The 23,955-nt window shown below is 44.8% G+C and overlaps 1 protein-coding gene and 1 long non-coding RNA gene across 2 annotated transcripts in view; both read left to right on the top strand.

The window, feature by feature from the left end:
* Positions 1-13,523, top strand: part of NLRC5 (NLR family CARD domain containing 5) — a 62,227-nt gene extending 48,704 nt beyond the window's left edge. Inside the window, exons 20-25 of the mRNA XM_067471158.1 lie at positions 444-533; positions 765-812; positions 2,665-2,718; positions 9,290-9,388; positions 9,700-9,783; positions 13,430-13,523. Coding sequence (XP_067327259.1) covers positions 444-533; positions 765-812; positions 2,665-2,718; positions 9,290-9,388; positions 9,700-9,783; positions 13,430-13,523 — 469 coding nt within the window. The remainder of the gene's footprint in view (positions 1-443; positions 534-764; positions 813-2,664; positions 2,719-9,289; positions 9,389-9,699; positions 9,784-13,429) is intronic.
* Positions 13,524-14,529: 1,006 nt separating this feature from the next.
* Positions 14,530-23,517, top strand: LOC137097540 (uncharacterized). Its single transcript, XR_010910255.1, has 3 exons — positions 14,530-14,614; positions 19,874-19,957; positions 23,440-23,517. It is a non-coding gene; the product is annotated as an uncharacterized lncRNA (long non-coding RNA).
* Positions 23,518-23,955: the final 438 nt, after the last annotated feature.

The following is a 23,955-nucleotide window of genomic DNA, read 5'->3' as shown; positions in this document are numbered from 1 at the left end:
CTATCTAACTATCAATCTATCCATCCACCCATCCACCCATCCATCCATCCATCCATCCATCCATCCATCCATCTATCCATCCATCTTTCCATCCATCCATCCATCCATCCATCCATCCATCCATCCATCCATCCATACATCCATTTATTCTGTCTGTCTGTCCATCCATCTGTTCATCTATCTATCTATCTATCTATCTATCTATCTATCTATCTATCTTCTATCTATCCTTCCATCTTTCTATCTTTCTATCTTTCTATCTAATCTATTCAACCATTTATCCTCTCTCTCATCTGTCCATCCACCTATCCTCTATCCATCCTATATCTATCTGTCTATCTTCTATATTTCATTATGGCAACTGGGAGGCAAGTCCGGGTAATTCTCTAGTTTTTTATTCTCATTCAGAAATGAATGATGCTTTGTTGTTTTCCTTGCTCTAGACTGGATGGGAACCATCTATCCTTGGACGGAGTTTTTCGTTTGGTGGAATACTTCTCTTCCTTGAAACATATGACCTCGATGCAATTGAGGTAATGTTTAGGAACAATTTTAACTCCTCTTGTTTTCTACAGTGAAAAATAGTACTAAAACTATTACATTGGTGGAGTTTTGTCCTTCCCAGTCGACTCAGGCAAAAGCAAACTGCTGTGCATTCTTTTTCACTGAAAACATTTGCATGGCCAGAAAAATGTTCCAATATTTGTTTTGTTATAATAATGAAATTCATTTATTAATTTCTCTCATCTCATTTCTCATTGCAGTTTGGGAAGAAACCAGAGAGTCCATTTAACTTTTGGAGGGGAAATCAGGTAAAAATGCACAGCTGCATTAAACCACTGCTGACCAAGAGGTCATGAGTTCGAAGCCAGCCCGGGTTGGAGTGAGCTCCCGACCATTAATAGTCTAGCTTGCTGTTGACCTATGCATCCCAAAAGACAGTTGCATCTGTCAAGTAGGAAATTTAGGTACCGCTTTATGCGGGGAGACTAATTTAACTAATTTACAATGCAAACATCATATGTTTTGCATGCCAATGTCCCCACATTCATATCTTGGCATCTCCAAGGGAGAATCAATGTAACCAGGATGTATTATAATGATGGTTAATGGCTTTTGCTCTGGATTTTGCTCCTGAGCTATCCAAGGTGATAAAGGACTGGGTTGTGGCGCAGCAGGTTGGGAGTCCACCGCATTAAATCACTACTGACTGAAAGGTCATGAGTTCGAAGCCAGCCCGGGTTGGAATAATCTCCCGGCCATTTGCCTAGCTTGCTGTCGACCTTTACAGCCCGAAACACAGTTGCATCTCTCAAGTAGTAAATTTAGGTACCGCTTATTCGAGGAGGATAATTTAAGTAATTTGCAATGCCATAAAACTCTCCAGCAGCAGTGCAAAAGAATGAGGAAGTACTCAATCAGTGTCACAAGTGGATTGTGATTTTGCTCCTGAGCTATCCAAGGTGCTAAAGGACCGGGTTGTGGCGCAGCTGGTTGGGAGTCCACTGCATTAAATCACTACTGACTGAAAGGTCATGAGTTCGAAGCCAGCCCGGGTTGGAGTAAGCTCCCGACCATTTGTCTATCTTGCTGTTGACCTTTGCAGCCCGGAACACAGTTGCATCTGTCAAGTAGAAAATTTAGGTACCGCTTATGCAAGGAGGGAAAGTGAAAGGTAAAAGGAAGAGGGGCCGACCAAGGGCAAGATGGATGGATGGCATCCTTGAAGTGACTGGACTGACCTTGAAGGAGCTGGGGGTGGTGACGGCCGACAGGGAGCTCTGGCATGGGCTGGTCCATGAGGTCACAAACAGTCGGAGACGACTGAACAAATGAACAACATGCGAGGAGGATAATTTAAGTAACTTAAAATGCCATAAAACTCTCCAACAGCATACAAAAGAATGAGGAAGTACTCGATCAGTGTCACAAGTGGACGGTGAAGCAACAGCTCCCCCGGTGGCCGGAATTCAAAAAGCATACCCTCATGAAGCTGGAAAGTTAAATAGCCTCTGTGTGTCTGTCTATATATGTGGTGTGTCTATGGCATTGAATGTTTGCCACGTATATGTGCATTGTGATCTTCCCTGAGTAGTGAGAAGGGTGGAATATAAATACTGTAAATAAATAAATAAGCCTTATCAACCCAATACGCTAAATAGTTCTTCTAGTAAAGTTCTGCTCAAAGCTCGCCATTGTATTGACACCAGCCAATCACTGGAAATAATCTATAATGATCCCAAAATTGGAGAATATGTTGTTGTCAACGGCATTCTTCAGATCCTTCGGTTCCTTTGCCAGGCATTTACATTGTATTTGTTGGTGCCTGGGAATGGAGCTGATGAAAATTTCAGAACTCTAACAAAACTTTCAAAATTTCATTATAAATGGCAGTTCCTAATTGGTTCTGTCATAAAAATAATCAATAATGAAATAATAATGAAATTTTGAAAGTTTGGTTAGAGTTCTGAAATTTTCACCACCAGAACTTTATCAACACTGTAGAAGTAAAGCACCAGCGCCCCCTAGTTTTCACCACCAGAATTTTAGTTTTGTAAGTACTTTAGAACCATTTAGAAGCATGGATTGCACATGCCTATAATCAAAGTGTTTGTGTCTGTCAGCTAACTGGTGGGTTTTCTTTTTTATTCTTTGACAACATAGTCTGGAGCATCAAGGAGAGACGTGTGAGCCTGCAGTGGGTGGCCGTTGCTTTAGGTAAGGTGCAGTTTCCCCCTTTCTTTGGAGTTGTCAAAGCATTGTACTCCATAACATGATTTTTGTTTCCTGGGTTATCAATGTCAGGAAACTAGTCCAATGTGGGCTAGGCAAAACTACGGTGAGGTGGATCTGTAATTGGTTAAATGGACGAACCCAGAGGGTGATTCTCCCCAAGGCTTCCTCTTCATCCTGGAAAGAAGTGACGAGCGGAGTGCCGCAGGGTTCCGTCCTGGGCCCGGTCCTGTTCAGGATCTTTTTTTTTTTAATTGAGAAAGAAAAATAATAACATATTTGAACAGATAATACTTGTCTATTGTAGGCATACATTATAGTGACATATTTCAATATTATCTATTCGCATTCTTACAAGTTTATTCATATTACATTTTTATTATTATTATTTTCTTCTTTCTTTCCCCCCCCTCCTCCTCCCATCACCCTTTCCTACCCCTCCCACCACATTTCTCTCTATATCTTTATTTTTAACCACGCACACAACTTTTGCAATCTTTGTACAATTTCTGTGCTGGCTTCACCTTCTTCTACCCATTTCATATATGTTGCCCATTTCTCTTTAATTTCTTCTGTTTTATCCTCCTGTGAGTCTTCTTGGGTTATACATTCAATAATATTTGATTGAACTTGTTCAAATAAATAATTATTCCAATTTTCCAAATTCCATTTTTTTTCATCTCTCCACCCCCAGGCTATTACCGCCTTACCTGCTAAAATCATTGCTTTAAATAAGTTTTGGTTCTTCGCATCAATATTTTTATTCCCTGTAATTGCCATTAACATAAATTCCATATTGGCTTGTATTGTTATTTTGAAAAGTTTCCCAATTTTTCTAGTTACCTTATTCCAAAACGTTTTTGCTTTTAAACAGTCCCACCACATATGTGCATACCAACCTTTCTCTGCTTTACAGTGCCAACACATTGGACTTAATCCTGTTCCCATATTTGCTAATTGAGCTGGTGTCCTGTACCATTTCCAGATAAATTTCCTTTCTAATTCTTTATATTTTTCCATTTTGATTTTATTTATCCCTTTCTTTAATTCCTCAATAGTTTGTTTTGTGAGAGTCCCCTCCTTCTGCCACTTATTTTGTAATGTTCTGACTACGTATTCATCGTCCTTTATCATTGTTTTGTATAATTCTCCTACTAAACCTTTCATTGTCTTCTGCCCTTTCTTAAATATATTTTCAACCGCACTTTCCTTGTCTAAACATTCTCCTTATTTCCCCTGTTTAAATTTGTTATATAGGCCTAGTACTTTTATCCAGTTTTTATTTCCCATTTTTTCTATTATAATAGGATAATAGGATAATAGAGTTCAACATCTTTATTACTGACTTAGATGAAGGGTTAGAAGGCAGGATCATCAAGTTTGCAGACGACACCAAATTGGGAGGGAGAGCCAATACTCCAGAGGACAGGAGCAGGACTCAAAACGATCTTGACAGATTAGAGAGATGATGGGCCAAAACTAACAAAATGAAGTTCAACAGTGACAAATGCAGGATACTCCACTTTGGCAGGAAAAACGAAATGCAAAGAGACAGAATGGGGGACAATCCCTGGCTTGAGAGCAGGACGTGTGAAAAAGATCTTGGAGTCCTCGTGGACAACAAGTTAAACATGAGCCAACAATGTGATGTGGCGGCAAAAAAAGCCAATGGGATTTTGGCCTGCATCAATAGGAGCATAGTGTCTAGATCCAGGGAAGTCATGCTACCCCACTATTCCGCTTTGGTTAGACCACACCTGGAATATTGTGTCCAATTCTGGGCACCACAATTCAAGAGAGATACTGACAAGCTGGAATGTGTCCAGAGGAGAGCGACTAAAATGATAAAGGGTCTGGAGAACAGGCCCTGCGAGGAGCGGCTTAAGGAGCTGGGCATGTTTAGCCTGAAGAAGAGAAGGCTGAGAGGGGATATGATAGCCATGTATAAATATGTGAGAGGAAGCCACAGGGAGGAGGGAGCAAGCTTGTTCTCTGCTTCCCTGGAGACTAGGACGCAATGGAACAATGGCTTCAAACTACAAGAAAGGAGATTCCATCTGAACATGAGGAAGAACTTCCTGACTGTGAGAGCCATTCAGCAGTGGAACTCTCTGCCCCGGAGTGTGGTGGAGGCTCCTTCTTTGGAAGCTTTTAAACAGAGGCTGGATGGCCATCTGTCAGGGGTGATTTGAATGCAATATTCCTGCTTCTTGGCAGAATGGAGTTAGACTGGATGGCCCATGAGGTCTCTTCCAACTCTTTGATTCTATGATTCTAGGATTCTATGATTCTCCATCTAAAGCTTGACTATCTATTCCGGGGTTCCGAATGCTTGCTCGAAGAGCCAGGTTTTTACTCTCTTCCGAAAAGTAAGGAGGGAGGGGGCTGATCTAATATCCCTAGGCAGGGAGTTCCACAGCCGAGGGGCCACCACAAAGAAGGCCCTGCCCCTCGTCCCTGCCAAGCGTGCTTGTGAAGCAGACGGGATCGAGAGCAGGGCCTCCTCAGATGATCTTAACTTCCTGGAGGGTTCGTAGGAAGAGATGCGTTCGGATAGGTAGGCATTTATTAAAATATTCCCATCCAAACCCAAGTCACAAAGGTGGAGGCATTACTTTTCATTCCACCCTCGTATAATCCAAAAAGGTTTAGCAATCGGTGATAATGCAAGAGGAATACAAATGTCTCCTGCAGATTCAAAGGTAACAGAGTCCAAGAATAGCCCAAAGTCACACAAATATCTTAAGTCCACAAGAAAAAGGTATACTTAGTAAAACCTATTTTCTGCTCTGATCTGTAAGACCTTTGTTGATCTCCGTAGCTCTAGGTGTTTTTCCTGGGAGCCTTCTGTACCACTTAGCTCTTTGCCTGACTCCTTATCTAATGTTGCAGTTTCTGGCTCCTCTGACTGATCTTGAAGCCCTTTCCAAGTCAGATTTCTCACAGAGAGAAGCATCATTCCCCTGACTTGAATCTTCATTACTTTGAGCCCAAGGGAATCTCACAGGCAATCCCACAATCCCCTCTAAATCATCAGTGAACCCATCAGCCTCAGGATGATCTACAACCATTCTACTCAGGAAACTTCATGTTGGGACTCAGCCTGTGTTTGAGCCTGAATCTGTTATAGTGTTTCCCCCTTCTAATGTTTCTGAGTCTAAATTGGATGGTGAACATGATGTCAATGAGGATGAGGTGCAAAATGGAGACACTTTGGACAAGTGTCTCCATTTGGTTTACTGATCGAGAAGGGTCAGGGGAAAGGCTAAGTTCTCATGAGAAAGTTCTTGTCACGAGAAGGCAGCAAAGTTTACTCCCTTCTCCAGGCACAAGTTTGCAATATAGTTTCACACCTGCTGCAGCTAATGAAGAGATAGATAAGACCAGTCGCCGTCTGGAAATTAGCCAGAACCGTAGAGAGGCCCAATGTTTACGCAGGTCAGAAAGAATTCGGCACTTAAGGTCAAAGACTGGGGGGAGTAGAAATCAGTTTCTGGGACTTAAATAGAGCCTTTAGGGAATTTCCTTTAGACCAGGCATTGTTTGGTTTCCTGGATATTCTTGTTTCATGTGGCCTCGTCTCCAAGGTTTGCTGGCTTTTCAAGTGGATTAGCAGTGGCTATGTTCATGGTCCATGGCTTTTGGTATATCACCGTGGACTCACGCAATGGTGGATCTGGACCAAACTTGGAACAAATACTCAATATACACAAATGTGAACATTGGTGGAGCCTATGGAAAATAGACCTTGACTTTTGGGAGTTGTAGTTGCTGGGATTTATAGTTCATTACAATCAAAGAACATTCTGAACTCCACCAACAATAGAATTGACTCAAACTTCCCACATGGAATCCCCATGACCATCAGAAAATGCTGTGTTTTCTGATGGTCTTTGGTGACCCCTCTGACACCCCTTCGTGACCCCCAAGTTGAGAACTACTGCTTTAAACAGTCCTGGCCCAGCTTATCCATCCAAACGTATCTCCTTCTATGAACCACCATGGAGTTTAAGATCCGAGGAGGTCCTGCTCTCAGTCCCGCCTCCTTGCAGACTCGACTGGTGGGGATGAGAGACGGGGCCTTCTCGGTGGTGGCCCCTCAACTGTGGAACTCCCTTCCCAGTGATGTTAGATCACCCTCCTCCCATCTGACCTTCTGCAAGAGTGAAAACGTGGCTTTGTGACCTAGCCTTTAAAGAACTGGTGTAATAGATGGACTTGGGATTTATGTGAAATGACCATTGGAACCACTTGGATTACATGTGCGGATTACGTGTTTAACTCTTAATGTATTGCTTTTAAATGTTACAATTGTTTTAATGTACTTTTACATTCTATTTTTATATTTATTTTAAGTGTCCATTGTATTTTAGGGCATCGAATTGTTGCCCATGTTGTAAAGCTGCCTTGAGTCCCCTCTGTGGTGAGAAAGGCGGTGTAGAAGTGTCGTGTCGTAAATAAATACTTCATTTTTATGGTGGCCACAAACTAGCTTGAATTGGCTAAGACTTGAGGATATGTTCATTGAAAAAAATTGAACTGGCATTGAAGCCAAACTAGACTTTAGGGGGGTCAACTCCAAGGAGAGATGACCCTTAGTTCCCACCAAAGAGGGAACGCTACCTTGGCAAGCCTTCAGAGAAGCCTGATTCCAGCAATTTTATTTAATATTAATAATTGAAATGAGACCCTTGCCAAAGCGAAGAAGCGGCATCGAGGTGTTTATTAGCAATTCAGCTGAGATCGGATGCAAGTGGGAATAGTTCCACCACAAGTATGCAGGAGCACAGTGATGCAGGCATATTTATACAATTTTTGAAAACCCAGAGTTCAAACTTCCCGCCCCGGCTCCTCTGACGTTCCCCGCTGTGATTGGGCAACGGGGCGAGCAGCTGGGGAAGAGCCTCCCATCCCCTGGGCTCCTGGACCAATCAGGGAGCTTCAGGGGCGTGCTGGATCCAAGGGGGAGGGCTCCTGTCGCCCACCGGTCAGCGAATCACAAGAGGGGTGGCGGGACGACAGAACACAAAGAGAGTTCATGAATGGGTCAATGGAAGCTGGCCATGTAACGCTCTGGTTACATCCCGTCTTGACTACTGCAACGCTCTCTACGTGGGGTTGCCTTTGAAGACGGCTCGGAAGCTCCAATTAGTCCAACGGGCGGCAGCCATGATACTAACCGGAGCGGGGCGCAGGGAGCATACAACTCCTCTGCTGTACCAGCTCCACTGGCTGCCGATTTGCTACCTGGCCCAATTCAAAGTGTTGGCGCTGGCCTTTAAAGCCCTAAACGGTTCTGGCCCAACTTATCTATCCGAACGTATCTTGGCCTATCAGCCCACCAGGACCCTAAGATCTTCTGGGGAGGCCCTGCTCTCTATCCTGCCTGCTTCACAGGTGCGGCTGGCGGGAACGAGAGACAGGGCCTTTTCTGTGGTGGCCCCTCGGCTTTGGAATGCCCTCCCCATAGAGGTGAGATCAGCCCCTTCGCTGATGGTATTTCAAAAAAGGTTGAAGACATGGATGTTTAAACAAGCATTCGATTAATCTGGTGCAACGAAACTGATGAACAAGGATTGGTTAATCACAGACGACGAAATTGGATTGCGACTACAATTAAGAGATGCATTGGATTATTATTGGTGGCCCAATAATATTGTGTATTGTGTATGTGTTTTTATGCTTTTTAATGGAATATTGCTGCTTGTCTCTTGTGTTGTAAACCGCGTTGAGTCGCCGATTTAGGCTGAGAAACGGCGGTATATAAGCACAGTAATAATAATAATAATAATAATAATAATAATAATAATAATGTGCTCAGCGAAACAAAGGAAAAATGTCTCCAGCCGATGCAGCTTATTGTCCTTTGAGTGGTGCAAATCACCATATATGAGGAAGTCCGGTTGTTTTCCAGGCTGGCAAACAGGGCGTTTGTGGAGATGAGACTGATACAATTGTGTTGTCGTGAAGGTGCAATTGAGTAAATCAAGGGGAGGGCAAAAGGGAACTCTTTGTCCTCCTGGTAGGAAAAGGATATTTCTGCTAAAGGGCAAGCTGAAATGCCTGGGCTGTCCTCCGAGGGGCAAAACAGCTGGCCGGATCTATTATCCATGCAAAGGGGAATGATTGATAAACATTCTGAATGATTTGCAGCTCAATAACTCTTTTCTGGTGGGATTTCTTCATGGGTTTGAGGGGAAACAAAGGCCAGGAGGAGGGAAAGGGGTTCTGGCCATGAAAGAACCAGAAATATAATTTTTATACATATATAAACCCAAAAGGATAGAATTTTATAAAGATAATCCATGCAGGGGACAGAAAGGAGTTCATAGTAAATGGCAAATCCATAAGAATTAAATGATAAATCCACAAAAGTATTGTCCCTAGGTTCATAAGAGACTTTCAGGAAGGATCCCAGGAGCCCTGCGCTCCTGCTGGCCCAATGCTGCCCTTGTCCTTAGAGAACTATAAGTCACTATCCCTTATTTGGGAGTGGGGGGGTGGGTGTGTGTGCTTGACATCAGCATAAGTGTGTCCTTTTTTGGTTGCCAAACAGGTCTCTGTGTTTCAGTCTCACAGATTGCAACATGGGTCTCGATGATATCGACCGGCTTTTCCGCATCTTGATCACATGCTCGGAGTTGGGAGAGATCAAGTAAGTGAGACACAGAGGGAGAGCATCAAACTGGGAGTCCTTCCTTGTTCCAGTTCACCCATTATCCCTCCAACACCTGGATATGGCTAAGGAATAATAGAACGGCAGTATGACTTCTCTTGATCCGGACACTACGCTCAATGCAATTTATATTGCAAAAATTATATTGCAGTGTAGATGGTACCCTAGTTTTCAATGAGAATAATTACTAGTGGATCAGTGATCACTTTGAACCTAGATCTCACAAATCAAATATTTTCATCAAGTTCTATGATTCTAAGTGTTTTTCCTTGCTTTGTGTTCCAATGCAGTTTGTGTGGAAACATGCTGAAAGATCAGGAGATGGAACAACTGCTGGCGTTCCTTCCCCATTTGAAGAGTCTGAAGCTCTTATGGTGAGTCTCCAGTGTCTGTCTTAAGACAATTTGGAAAGAAGATCTCGACCGGAGTTCTTTATTATTATATTTGAAACACAACAAGATGATTCCACAGCAAACAAGATCACTCTGCTGGTTGTTGTATTGGATCACACATCGGACACTTCCCAAGTGTCTATGATTGTGTAATGTATCGGCGAATAATGCATGTAGATCCCAGTAGGGTGGCCTTCTGCAGCTGGCAAATGGTAATGTTGTCAGCGCTGATTGTGTTTAAGTGCAGGCCAAGGTCTTGAGGCACTGCACCCAGTGTGCCAATCACCACTGGGACTACCTTGTGCCAGAGTCTTTGCAGTTCAATTATTATTATTATTATTATTATTATTATTATTATTATTATTTATTAGCCGTCCCCTGCCACGTGTTGCTGTGGCCCAGTCTGTCTATATGTGTTTTGTGTGTTTTATATATGTGTGTATATCAGCATTTCTCAATCTGGGTGTCGGGACCCATGGGGGGGTCGCCAGGGGGCGTAAGAGGGGTCACCAAAGACCATCAGAAAACACAATATTCTTTAGGGGTCCCCTTCTTTAGGGGTCCCTTTCCAATCTATGATACTGTATCTGTGTGTGTGTTTGTGTGTGTGTGAATCATATATATCTATCTACATCTATGGCTGGATGGCTCTCTGTCAGGAGGGCTTTGATTATGTTTTCTTGCCCTGGTGAAGGGAATTGGACTGGGTGGCCTTAAGTATTTTCTGTTGGTCATGGGGGTTCTGTGTGGGATGTTTTACCCAGTTCTATTGTAGGTGGGGTTCAGAATGCTCTTTGATTGGAGGTAAACTATAAATCCCAGCAACTACATCTCCCAAATGTCAAGCTCTAGTTTCTCCAAACTCCACCAGTATTCACATTTGGGCAGATTGAGTATTCGTGCCAAGTTCAGTCCAGATCCATCATTGTTTGAGTCCACAGTGCTCTCTGGAGGTAGGTGAACTACAACTCCCATACTCAAGGTCAATGCCCACCAAACCCTTTCAGTATTTTCTGTTGATCATGGGAGTCCTTTGTGCCACATTTGGTTCAATTCCATTGTTGGTGGAATTCAGATTGCTCTTTGATGGTAGATGAACTATCAATCCCAGCAACTAAAACTCCCGTTTCTGCTTACCGGATACCAGAAGCCCCCATATCTCTTTTTGTGCACCTCCCAAAAATAGGTGCACTGCCGAATGGGTGTTTTTGTTCCGCGGCCGAAAAACCTGCTTGTTTTTGTCCCATTGGCATCAATTAACAGGCTTCCTAGCCTCCCCTTCCAATAATTTTTAGAGCTATGAAAATCACCACACTTGGAAGGCACATCTACCACTGTTAGCCCACCAAGTTTCACAACGTTTGGGTCATCTCCTAATTTTTAGGAATTTCTTTTCTTTCTAGTGGGTTGCTGTGAGTTATCCTGGCTGTCTGGCCACGTTCCAGAAGCATTCCTTTCCAGCCTCCCCTTCCTGTCATTTTTAGGGCTATCAGGATGAAAATCACCACACTTGGAGGGCACATCTACCACTCTTAGCCCGCCAAGTTTCACAACGTCTGGGTCATCTCCTAATTTTTAGGAATTTCTTTTCTTTCTAGTGGGTTGCTGTGAGTTATCCTGGCTGTCTGGCCACGTTCCAGAAGCATTCCTTTCCAGCCTCCCCTTCCTGTCATTTTTAGGGCTGTCAGGATGAAAATCACCACACTTGGAGGGCACACCTACCACTGTTAGCCTGCCAAATTTCATAACGTTTAGGTCATCTCCTGATATTTGGGAATTTCTTTTCTTTCTAGTGGGTTGCTGTGAGTTTTCCGGGCTGTCTGGCCACGTTCCAGAAGCATTCCTTCCCAGTCTCCCCTTCCTGTCATTTTTAGGGCTATCAGAATGAAAATCACCACACTTATAGGGCACATCTACCACTGTTAGCCCACCAAGTTTCACAACGTTTGGGTCATCCCCTGATTTTTAGGAATTTCTTTTCTTTCTAGTAGGTTGCTGTGAGTTTTCCGAGCTGTCTGGCCACGTTCCAAAGGCATACTTTCCTGACGTTTCTCCTCTGCTTCTGGAACATGGCCATACAGCCCAGAATGTTGTGTGAATGTTGTAGTTGGCCACCTTGGTTAGCACTGAATAGCCTTGCAGCTTCAAAGCCTGGCAGCTTCCTGCCTGACGGAATAATAATACTAACCCAAAGACTAACAACATTTAGGTAATCTCCTGATTTTTAGGAATTTATTTTCTTTTCTAATTTTTAGAGCTATGAAAATCACCACACTTGGAAGGCACATCTACTACTGTTAGCCCACCAAGTTTCACAACGTTTGGGTCATCTCCTGATTTTTAGAAATTTCTTTTCTTTCTAGTGGGTTGCTGTGAGTTATCCTGGCTGTCTGGCCACGTTCCAGAAGCATTCCTTCCCAGCCTCCCCTTCCTGTCATTTTTATGGCTATCAGGATGAAAATCACCACACTTGGAGGGCACATCTACCACTGTTAGCCCGCCAAGTTTCACAACGTTTAGGTCATCTCCTGATTTTTAGGAATTTCTTTTCTTTCTAGTGGGTTGCTGTGAGTTATCCTGGGTATATGGCCACGTTCTAGAAGCATTCCTTCCCAGCCTCCCCTTCCTGTCATTTTTAGGGCTATCGGGATGAAAATCACCACACTTGTAGGGCACATCTACCACTGTTAGCCCGCCAAGTTTCACAACGTTTGGGTCATCTCCTGATTTTTAGGAATTTCTTTTCTTTCTAGTGGGTTGCTGTGAGTTAACCCAAAGACTCTGGCATAAGCCAGTCAAGGTGGTCTCAGTGGTGATTGGTACACGGGGTGCAGTGCCTAAAGACCTTGGCCTGCACTTAAAAACAATTGGCTCTGACAAAATTACCATCTGTCAGCTGCAAAAGGCCACCGTAGTGGGATCTGCATGCATTATTCACCGATACATCGCACAGTTCTAGAAACTTGTGATCCAACATGTGATCCAATACAACAGCCAGTAGAGTGACTTTGTTTGCTGTGTGCTGTGTACTAGTCTTTCTGTGTTTCAAATAATAATAAAATTAATAACTTTATTTTTATATCCCGCTTCCATCTCTCCGAAAGGACGCAGAGCAGCTTTTGTGAGGACAAGCCTGATCATCATAATTAATCTCTAACACACTAAAAGTACATAAAACATAATCATAAAACAACATAAAACAAACAGAAACGCAACATAGTATAGAAGCAACCATCAAGCAAACAACCAATGGCCTGAGTAATAAACAGTTTCTGGGAATCCTTTGTTGGGAGGTGTTAGCTAGCCCTGACTGTTTCCTGACTGGAATTCCTCTGTTGTTCTTTAATTACCTCCCGTATTTTAGAGTTTTTTAAAATGCTGGTAGCCAGATTTTGTTCATTTTCATAGTTTCCTCCTTTCTGTTGAAATTGTCCACATGCTTATCCAGGAAGCAGCCAGTCTTTGAAGCTTCAAGGCCATTCAGTGCTAATCAAGGCTAGAGAGAGGCAAACAAAATCCTTTAAAAAAGGAAATAAACTGAAGGATGAGATAGAGCATTCCTTTATCCATTTCCAGTTCTGATCTGTTGCCAAGCCTTGATTCCAGACGCAATATTTTGATTTTACAGCATTACGGAGAAGAGTTTCTCGCCCAAATGTCTTCTCTTTCTCATCAGCTCACTTCACTTGTGCGAGAGGATCTGTGAAGTGGAAGTCAGGTAAGAGGCTAAAATCCCAAATGTGAAAGATATAAATTATAACAGTTGCCCGTTTTCTTGATGTGTTTAAAAATGAGCAAATACAGTTATGGCTGAGGGAATAATAATAATAATAATAATAATAATAATAATAATAATAATAGTTTATGGATGTGCAATGGTCGACACATCTCTCCCAACGTACCTGACAGAGAATGGAAACTGAGTCGGATGCTGTGACGGCGCGAGTTGCGCCACCTATGTATAGAACTGTTAGTTGTAAGACTTAAACTGTTGTATAATGCTTAATCCTGCCCCTTTTTACACTGCTTATGTATAGTTGTATGGATTGATTGCTTGTAGCTGTCAATCAGTACTGTTTGGCTCCACCTCTTCCTGCAAGAGGGGAGAACTTCCTTTTTCTTCTTCATTCTGCCATCAGAGTTCATACCACATGGACGTGAGTAAGAGACTTGATTCTAAAAGACCCTGATTTAAGTTACCTCTTAGCACCAGTTCTGAGGGGTTTTTTTTAACCCCTGGGACTCATTCTTTATGTCCAGATCGTCCTGGACAATTATTGAGGAGACCCAGGCGCCTTCAAGCCGGTTCTTTTTGGCACCAAAGGAAGATCCTGAATCTTCAAAACATAGGCCATCTGAACTGGGGTTGTGGTTTGCATTCACAGCCATTGAGGAAAGAGGAAACTTGGTGAGGCTTCTCAGCTTCAAACCCCTTGGACCCAGGACTGATTGAGACTGTAATGTATGTTTTCCTTCACCCCTCTGAAGTTTTCCAGCACATTGCTTTGAAGAAATGACTTTGTTATCAATAAAACTTATTTTGAGCTATTTACAGCGTTTTGGGTTTTTGGGAGTTCCAGTTTCCTATAGGAGGGCAAGAAGCAATCCCCTGGGGGAAAGTTGCCACGTCCACCCCTCCTTTATTGAGAATAATAGCCCCCAGGCGCAACGGCACAGATGCTAAATAAATTTGGAATAATTCTTAAATTCAAACCTTATAGTTTTATTTTTCTCTCTTACATGATTTTAGATCCAATAGAAATGCCTTCTTGCATTTTATGGACAATCCAGAAAGCCAAGAAACATCGTGCAGGTAGGCGCATACCAATTTCACCACATTTTTTTCCTTCCTGTTGCACTCCAGGCCAGGAAAGCCCTCTGACTTTAAACACCACATAGCGGAGTAGAAATCAAGCAGTTTATTGAAGATATTTTGAAAGCAGAAGCAGTAAAAAAAAACACTCCATAAAAATAAGTAAATCCAATTAGGTAGAAATATAAGCAAGAACACATAGTCCAGGAAATTAGTCCATCAGAGTTAATGAAAAAAATATACAGAAACTTCTAAGGTTAAACTCCAAAGCTTGAATCATAAATCAAAAGACACTTAACACATGGAACATTTCTCTCTTTCTCCCTCCATTCGTGCTGCTTCAAATTCTGTAGCACTGATAGACACAGCTGACCTCCAACTGGAGCGCTCAAGGGCCAGGGCTTCCCAGTTCTCAGTGTCTATGCCAGAGTTTTTAAGGTTGGCTTTGAGACCATCTTTAAATCTCTTTTCTGTCCTCCAACATTCCGTTTTCCGTGTATTGTCGAAGGCTTTCATGGCTGGAATCACTAGGTTCTTGTGGGTTTTTTCGGGCTATATGGTCATGTTCTAGAGGCATTTCTCCTGACGTTTCGCCTGCATCTATGGCAAGCATCCTCAGAGGTAGTGAGGTCTGTTGGAAATAGGAAAATGGGTTTATATATCTGTGGAATGACTGGGGTGGGGCAAAGAGCTCTTTCTTGCTGGAGCTGGGTGTGAATGTTTCAGCTGACCACCTTCATTAGCATTTGAAGGCCTGGCTGAGCCTGAGCTGTTGTAATTTTAGAGTTGTTTAATACTGGTAGCCAGATTTTGTTCATTTTCATGGTCTCTTCCTTTCTGTTGAAATTGTCCACATGCTTGTGGACAATTCCGTTTTCCATTCTTGAGTTCGGAGTAGAGTAACTGCTTTGGGAGACGGTGGTCAGGCATCCAGACAACGTGGCCGGTCCAGTGGAGTTGATGGCGGAGGACTATCGCTTCAATGCTGGTGGTCTTTGCTTCTTCCGGCATGCTGACATTTGTCCGCTTGTCTTCCCAAGAGATTTGCAGGATCTCTATGTCCCAAGCAGCCAGAAACAGATTTCGTTTCAGCCTTGACTCTGTTATCAGTCTCTCTCAACCGGAGAGATTGGTTTGTTTGCCTGTGCTGACTAAAAACATGCTTTTTTATCTACTGGCTCATTAATTTCTGCAGCTGGTCCAGGTGCTGAGCTATTCTCAGGCTCCAAATCATGGGAATTCTCTGGTAGCAATTCAGGGACCACATCATCATCCCCAAACCCTTCAGGAACATTCTCATCAGAACAGACACTTTGCACAGGAATCCCATTGTCATTCTCTGCATCAATCACCACCTCATCATTAGAAACATCATTAGATACGTGAACCTCATTGTCATTCCCAACATCCAGAATACCCTGATCATTAGACATAACCACAGGCTGAACTCCAACTTCCTTCCTTCCTTCCTTCCTTCCTTCCTTCCTTCCTTCCTTCCTTCTGTCCTTCCTTCCTTCCTTCCTTCCTTCCTTCCTTCTTTTCTTCCTTCCTTCCTTCCTTCCTTCCTTCCTTCCTTCCTTTCTCCCTTTCTTCCTTCCTTTCTCCCTTTCTTCCTTCCTTCTTTTCTTCCTTCCTTCCTTCCTTCCTTTCTTCCTTCCTTCCTTCCTTCCTTCCTTTCTTCCTTCCTTCCTTCCTTCTTTTCTTCCTTCCTTCCTTCCTTCCTTCTTTCCTTCTTTCCTTCTTTCCTTTTTTCCTTCTTTGGAAAAGGAGGCGTGCTTTGATTAGTCTACAATCCCAGAGTGCATCTAAACTGAATTGATGCCCTTTGATGCTACTTTAGCTTCTATGGAATCCTGGGAGGTGTTGTTTTGCAAGGCCTTTAGCTTCCTCTACCAAAAAGGGCTGGTACCTCACCAAACTACAACTCCCAGTATTCCACAGCAGTTCAAGTGGTGTCAAACAGCATTCATTCTACAGTGTTGTCCTTTCCCCAAAATCCGACAGTACTTAGCGATCCCTCGTAGTCCGAGGATGATGGTCCTCCAAGTGTAGTATCCTGGCAGTGGGTCCGTAGGTGACTGTGGATCCCTATTCTTGATCTGTTTGTTCTCCCACAGTGAGGGCATCGGTTTCCAGGTGAAAGGCAGTCCCGGTCAGGGTTGGCTTGATGTGTCTTCCTCTTGGCACGTTTCTCTCTTTCGCCTTCCATTCGTGCTGCTTCAAATTCTGCAGCACTGCTAGACACAGCTGACCTCCAACTGGAGTGCTCAAGGACCAGGGCTTCCCATTTCTCAGTGTCTATACCAGAGTTTTTAAGGTTGGGTTTGAGCCCATTTAAATCTCTTTTCCTGCCCACCAACATTCTGTTTTCCATTCTTGAATTCGGAGTAGAGTAACTGCTTTGGGAGACGGTGGTCGGGCATCTCGACAACGTGGCTGGTCTAGTGGAGTTGATGGCGGAGGACTATCGCTTCAATGCTGGTGGTCTTTGCTTCTTCCAGCATGCTGACATTTGTCCACTTGTCTTCCCAAGAGATTTGCAGGATTTTCTGGAGGCAGTGCTGATGGAGTCGTTCCAGGAGTTGCATGTGATGTCTGTAGACTGTCCATGTCTCACAGGTGAATAGCAGGGTTGGGAGGACAATAACTTTACAAACAAGCCCCTTGGTCTCCCTACGGATGTCCCGGTACTCAAACACTCTCTGCTTCATTTGGAAAAATGCTGCACTTGCAGAGCTCAGGCGGTATTGAATTTCAGTGTTGATGTTGACTTTTGTGGAGAGGTGGCTGCCAAGTGAGCGGAAATGGTCAACGTTTTCTAATGTTATGTCATTAAGTTGTATTTCCGGCATTGGAGAGGGATTGGCCAGTGACTGCTGGTTTTCTCGATGTTTAATGACAGGCCGAGCTTTTCGTATGCTTCTGCGAAGGTGTGTACAGTAGCTTGTAGGTCTTCTGAATGTGCACAGATTACGTTGTCATCAGCATACTGGAGTTCTATAATAGATGTTGTTGTAACCTTGGTTTTGGCTTTCAGTCTGCGGAGGTTAAATAGCTTGCCATCTGTCCGATAGATGATTTCCACTTCGGTGGGAAGCTTCCCATCAACAAGATGAAGTATCATAGGGATGAAGATGGAGAATAGAGTTGGGGCAATAACACATCCCTGTTTGATACTTGTTTCCACCTTAAATGGGTCACTTTGGGAGCCACTGCTGTCCAAGACTGTTGCCATCATGTCCTCATGGAGGAGCCTCAGGATGTTCACAAATTTGTTTGGGCACCCGATTTTTTGGAGGATGGTCCAGAGAGCGCTGCAATTCACTGTGTCGAATGCCTTTGCAAGGTCAATGAATGCCATGTACAGTAGAATCCGACAGTAGAAGTGAAGGAAAGCGATTGAGCTAGGACCACGGTTAAGAGGATCCGTGCCCGGCAAGCATATGCTAAACCGAATGGGTCAGGACTGAGAAACAACTCACCAGGTTGAAGACGAGCCACAGAGGTTTAATTCCATTCAGGCAATAGGGCAAGTCAATGAGTATGTAAATCCCATTGGATCTAATGAAGTTAAGGCTATAGAGAACATTTCAGCCAATGTCTTTGCTTCCATCTTTGCTCTTGCATCCTCCACCCTTTTCCATGCTTTTACTGTTGCACCCTACATCATATTTCAGCTAGTATAGGGCACCAAAAGGAATCTATCCAGCAATCCTTGTTAGTTTTCATGTTGTCACGTTGCCAGGGCTCTGCCTTATTTAGGTAGAGATGAATCAAACTTCTAGTTTTATCAGTTTAATTAAAACAGCACTTACTTGCTGGCTGTTTTAATAGACCAAAATATAAAACACAAAGAGAGCACTCAGCTACAGAATAAACAAAAACGGATAGCAAAAATAACTTCGTAGTCAAAAAGGTCCAGTCCAATGGTCAAACGCCGAGAGTTCAATAACAGAGTCCAGGGATCAAAAGTCTATACTGTAGTCAGGGGCGGCTCGTCCATTACGCGAAGTAAGCGGTCGCAGAACACTTTTTTTTGCCAGGGGCACTGAGGCGCCTCTGTAAATGCCCCTCGACCGCCACTTGAGGAGCGCCCCCTCAGCTCACAACAGCCCTAGCAGTCCGGGGGGAGCCTTGGCTTTCTTGACTCGCTGCTGGGTGATCCTCTTCCCAAAGGGACCGGGCCCTTGAGCCTCGCCTAGCCCTTCTCGTTCCTGCTCCACCCGGCCACCGGGTGCGCGAGCAGAGCCGGCACACAATCGTTCTCCACGTTCGATCCCTTCCCCCTGATCAGCTCCCTTTCCCGATCCCCCAGCGCTCCACCCGCCTCCTCTCCTCTCCCCAATCCGCGGGTGGGCCAAGGGGCAGAGCTGTCACGCCTGGTCCGCTTCAGGTCCTGAGGCGTGCCTGAAGACCTCAGCGTGGCACCAAAAGTCGCCTCTTCTCCTGACTTTCTCTTCAGCCATTGGGACCAAGAGAGAGAGGGAGAGAGAGAGCGCGAGCCCCTCCGGCTGGAGGTATCTCCCACCTCCGCTCCCTCCTTTGTTTTTGTGCCTACTTCAGGAAAGGTGGGCATCTCCACCTCTCTCTCTCTCTCTCTCTCTCTCTCTTGGTCCCAATGGCTGAGGAGAAAGTCAGGAGAAGAGGTGACTTTTGGTGCACATGCCGGGGTCTTCAGGCACGCCTCCAGACTCAAAGCGGGCCAGGCAAGGGAGCAAGTGCGGCAAGTGTAGCTACTGGGATGTACAGTTCACCTACAATCAAAGAGCATTCTGAACTCCACCAATGATGGAATTGAACCAAATATGGCACACAGAACTCCCATGACAAACAGAAAATATATATCAATGATTGGTTGGGGGGGGGGGGGCAAAATACTGTTTGTTTACCATTGAAAATTACCTAGGGCCGCCTCTAACTGTAGTCAAAAGCCTGTCTAAAAGTTCAAGGTTCCAGGGTTCCAAGATTACAGGAGACAGGTCAGGATACCAAAAATCCAACAGACCTGGGGGGAAAACCAGCAGCATCCACCACCAAAATGCAACAGATATTTTTCTCCCAAAGATCAATCCCAAGGTTAGCTCCTTAAATCCAGTAACACCCAGCTGTAACCCATCTCCTGCACACCTCCACCCCTAATTTCTTTCACCCATGAACTCCGACTTACAGATTACCAAACCCTCTAGAACTTATACTCATATTAACCATTCCATCACCAACCATCAACTGCAGAAAATATGTTTTTGTGATCTCTCCCAGGTTGACAGGATGTGACCTTGGTCAAGCCGATGTGAAGGAGCTGTGTGAGGTCCTCAAGAAATGTGACCATCTTGTGGAACTGGAGTAAGTGAGATCTCCATGCAAACATAAGGCGGTGTAAGAATGGAAATAATATTCCTGGTCAAAAAAAAAAATAGGATTCATCAGGGAGAATTGTGGCTTCCACAAACTGCATTGAAAGGGTTGACACTTGATGAGATGTTCATTGAAAAACTATAGCAAAATGTACTCGAGGATGTCCCTCTTGGAAAAAGCAACTTTTTTTTTAGTTTAATAAATAGTTAATACTAATACTAATAATACTTTATTTATACCCCGCCACCATCTCCCCAAGTGACTCGGAGTGGCTTACATGAGGCCAAGCCCAACAACACATCAGTAAAAACAACAAAGCAGTAAGCAAGTAAAACAATACAATTACATATATACAATACATATATACAACAACACACAGCGATTTAAAACCTATGGCCGGGCCAGATGTAATCGTTAAAATTTTAAAAATAAACGCTGAGTATGAACAGAGGTAGGATGTATCTAGTAGGAGGGTTTAAAAGAAATGTAGGGAGAGCAGCCCAATGGGTAGTTAAAGTGCTTCTGAGGACATTTTGCAGGGGATTGTTTCCTTATTCAGGGAAGGCACACTGGAATAGCTATGTTTTCAGGTTCCTCCTAAAGACTGCCAATGTGGGGGCTTGTCTGATATCCTTGGGGAGTGAGTTCCAGAGATGGGGAGCCACCACAGAGAAGGCCCTCTCCCTCGTCCCCACCAATTGCGCATGCAAAGGGGATGGGAGCGAGAGCAGGGCCTCTCCAGATGATCAAAGAGATCGCGTGGGTTCATACACAGAAATGCGGTCACGCAGGTAGGCGGGTCCCAAACCGTTCAGGGCTTTGTAAGTAAGAACCTGCACCTTGAATTGGGACTGGAAAATGAACGGCAGCCAATGGGGCTCCTTAAACAGGGGGTTGACCGCTCCCTGTAAGTTGCTCCAGTTCGTAACCTGGCTGCCGCCTGTTGTATCAATTGAAATTTCCGAGCCATCTTCAAGGGCAGCCCCACGTAGAGTGCATTACAGTAATCCAATCTGGAGGTGACTCAGGCATGGACCACCCTGGCCAGATCCGACTTCACGAGGTACTGTCACAGTTGGCGCACGAGTCTTAATTATGTGAAGGCCCTCGCAGCCACCGCTGACACCTGAGCATTAGCGATGAGTCCAGGAGGACTCCCAAGCTGCGGACCTGTGACTTCAGGGGGAGTGCAACCCCGTCAAGCACAGGTTGCCACCCTATACCCCGATCCGGTTTACGATCGACCAGGAGGACCTCTGTCTTGTCAGGATTGATCCTCAGCATATTCATCCTCATCCAGACAGCCACAGCGGCCAGGCACTCATCCAGTACCCGAGGGGGCTTCCTTGGAATTAGTTGGAAAAGAGTAGTAAAGTTGGGCATCATCTGCATAGAGATGGCACCCAACTCCAAAACTCCGGATGACCTCTCCCAGCGGTTTCATGTAGATGTTAAACCAGTTTCCATGTTTTTTTTTAAATGATAGAACCAATTAGGAAATGATATTTATAACCCAGGAACAAAAATAGTGTTACATAGCTTTATTCAAGTTGCCCCTCGATTTATGGCAGCATTTCTTAGGGTTTTCTTAGGCGATGGAGACTCAGAGATGGTTTTTGTTATTTCCTTCCTATGAGATAAACCCTACAAAACATGGTATACATGGGTGGCCTCCCCTCGAAGTACTTACCTGGGCTAACCCTACTTAGCATCTAAGATCAGACCAGATTTGGTGCCTTTAGAATGCTTCGGTCCTAGTCTCGAGTAAAAATACCGTAAAAACCGGGGTACTAGACGACTTTTTAGGCATGTAAATCCTTATAAAATTTTGGGGGTCGTCTAGTACCCTGGGTATAAAAATAAAATAATAAAATAATTACCGGTAGAGCCTCTTGGGGTGGATGCCTTGGCCACGGGCTCCCCTCCCTCCTCCTCCTCCTCCTCCGCAGCCTTGGCACATGGCAGCCTCCTGGTCAGGCTCCCTGTCGCTCATCTCTTCCTGGTTTCCACGGGCAGATCTCGCAAGAAGCGCCTCTTCTCCCACGAGACACCGTTGTCTCGCAGGAGAAGAGGCACTTCTTGCGAGACCTGCCCGGGAAGAACAAGAACGGCCTCCGCAGAAGGGCTTTCCGCCCTGGTCAGGCTGCTCGCCTTCTTCCTGTCCTTCTTGCGAGACCTGGACAGGAAGAAGGCGAGCGGCCTGATCAGCGCAGAAAGCCCTTCTGCGCAGGCCATTCTCGTTCTTCTCGGGCAGGTCTCGCGAGAAGCACCTCTTCTGCCACGAGACAACGGAAAAGAGGCGCTTCTCGCGAGACCTGCCCTTGGAAACGAGGAAGAGATGAGCGACAGGGAGCCTAACCAGGAGGCTTCCATGTGCCAAGGCAGTGGAGGAGGAGGAGCACCAGAGGCTCTTCTTTCAGTCCAGGCTGGTATTTATTTGTCGTGTCAGAACAACCAGTCTAACAGAACAAAGCAAACAAACAGAAAAATACACAACTTGTGAGTTTGGTAGCTGGTTAAATGTCCTTTGACCAGTATCTGGCCACTTGGAGTGCTTCCGGTGTTGCTGCAAGAAGGTCCTCCATGGTGCATGTGGCAGGGCTCAGGTTGCATTGCAGCAGGTGGTCAGTGGTTTGTTCTTCTCCACACTCACATGTCGAGGATTCTACTTTGTAGCCCCATTTCTGAAGGTTGGCTCTGCATCTCGTGGTGCCAGAGCGCAGTCTGTTCAATGCCTTCCAAGTCGCCCAGTCTTCTGTGTGCCCAGGAGGGAGTCTCTCATTTGGTATCAGCCATTGGTTGAGGTGCTGGGTTTGAGCCTGCCATTTTTGGACTCTCGCTTGCTGGGGTGTTCCAGCGAGTGTCTCTGTAGATCTTAGAAAACTATGTCTAGATTTAAGTCGTTGGCGTGCTGGCTGATACCCAAACAGGGGATGAGCTGGAGATGTCTCTGCCTTGGTCCTTTCACTATTGGCTGCTACTTCCCGGCGGATGCCAGGTGGTGCAATACCGGCTAAGCAGTGTAATTTCTCCAGTGGTGTGGGGCGCAGACACCCCGTGATAATGTGGCATGTCTCATTAAGAGCCACATCCACTGTTTTAGTGTGGTGAGATGTGTTCCACACTGGGCTGGTGAGAAGGGCTGGATTGGGGAGCCGTCTTAAACGTCGAATATATCCCCAACTCTGTATTTTTGTTATTAAAGTGTGGGGGGGGGGGCGCTTTATAGCCCCAGTCGTGTTTTACCCCGGAATATACGGTAATTGGAAGTCACATAACAAGGGTCTCAAATGCAGTCATTGCGCACATGAAACCGGATTTCTGAAGCACTGTAACTACTATATCTTACTGGCTCTCAGCCCCTGATCTAACCTACCTTCTAATACCAGACTGGTCACTTTGGCTATCTATGGACACATTTACAAATTCGTTGGAATGTCATTGGCTACAAATGTCTTTCTCCTCTGTAGTCTTTCCAGGAATCATCTTGGCAATGAAGGATTACAGCTCCTCTTAGAACATTTGCCCAAAGCTCAGACTTCATGCCTTGTGAGGTAAGTGGGTTCTAGAGGCCTCTACCCTGGTTCTAGAGGCCAAGGGCCACCCCTAGGATTTGAGGGGCACATGTGCTATGTAACACTAGTTCAAGTGGTGTCAAACAGCATTCATTCTACAGTGTTGTCCTTTCCCCAGAATCTGACAGTACTTAGCAATCCCTCATAGTCCGAGGTAGATGGTCCTCCAAGTGTAGTATCCTGGCGATGGGTTCGTAGGTGACGGTGGAGCCCTGTTCTTGACCTGCATGTTCTCCTGCAGTGAGGGCAACGGTTTTCAGGTGGAAGGCGGTCCCGGTCAGGGTTGGCTTGACACGCCTTCCTCTTGGCACGTTTCTCTCTTTTGCCCTCCATTCGTACTTCTTCAAATTCTACAACACTGCTGGTCACAGCTGACCTCCAGCTGGAGTGCTCAAAGGCCAGGGCTTCCCA

The sequence above is a fragment of the Anolis sagrei genome, chromosome 8, assembly GCF_037176765.1.
Source record: "Anolis sagrei isolate rAnoSag1 chromosome 8, rAnoSag1.mat, whole genome shotgun sequence".
NCBI classification, from domain to species: Eukaryota; Metazoa; Chordata; class Lepidosauria; order Squamata; family Dactyloidae; genus Anolis; species Anolis sagrei.
Note: the sequence above shows the minus strand (reverse complement) of the source record. Positions and strands in the feature narration are given on the sequence as shown.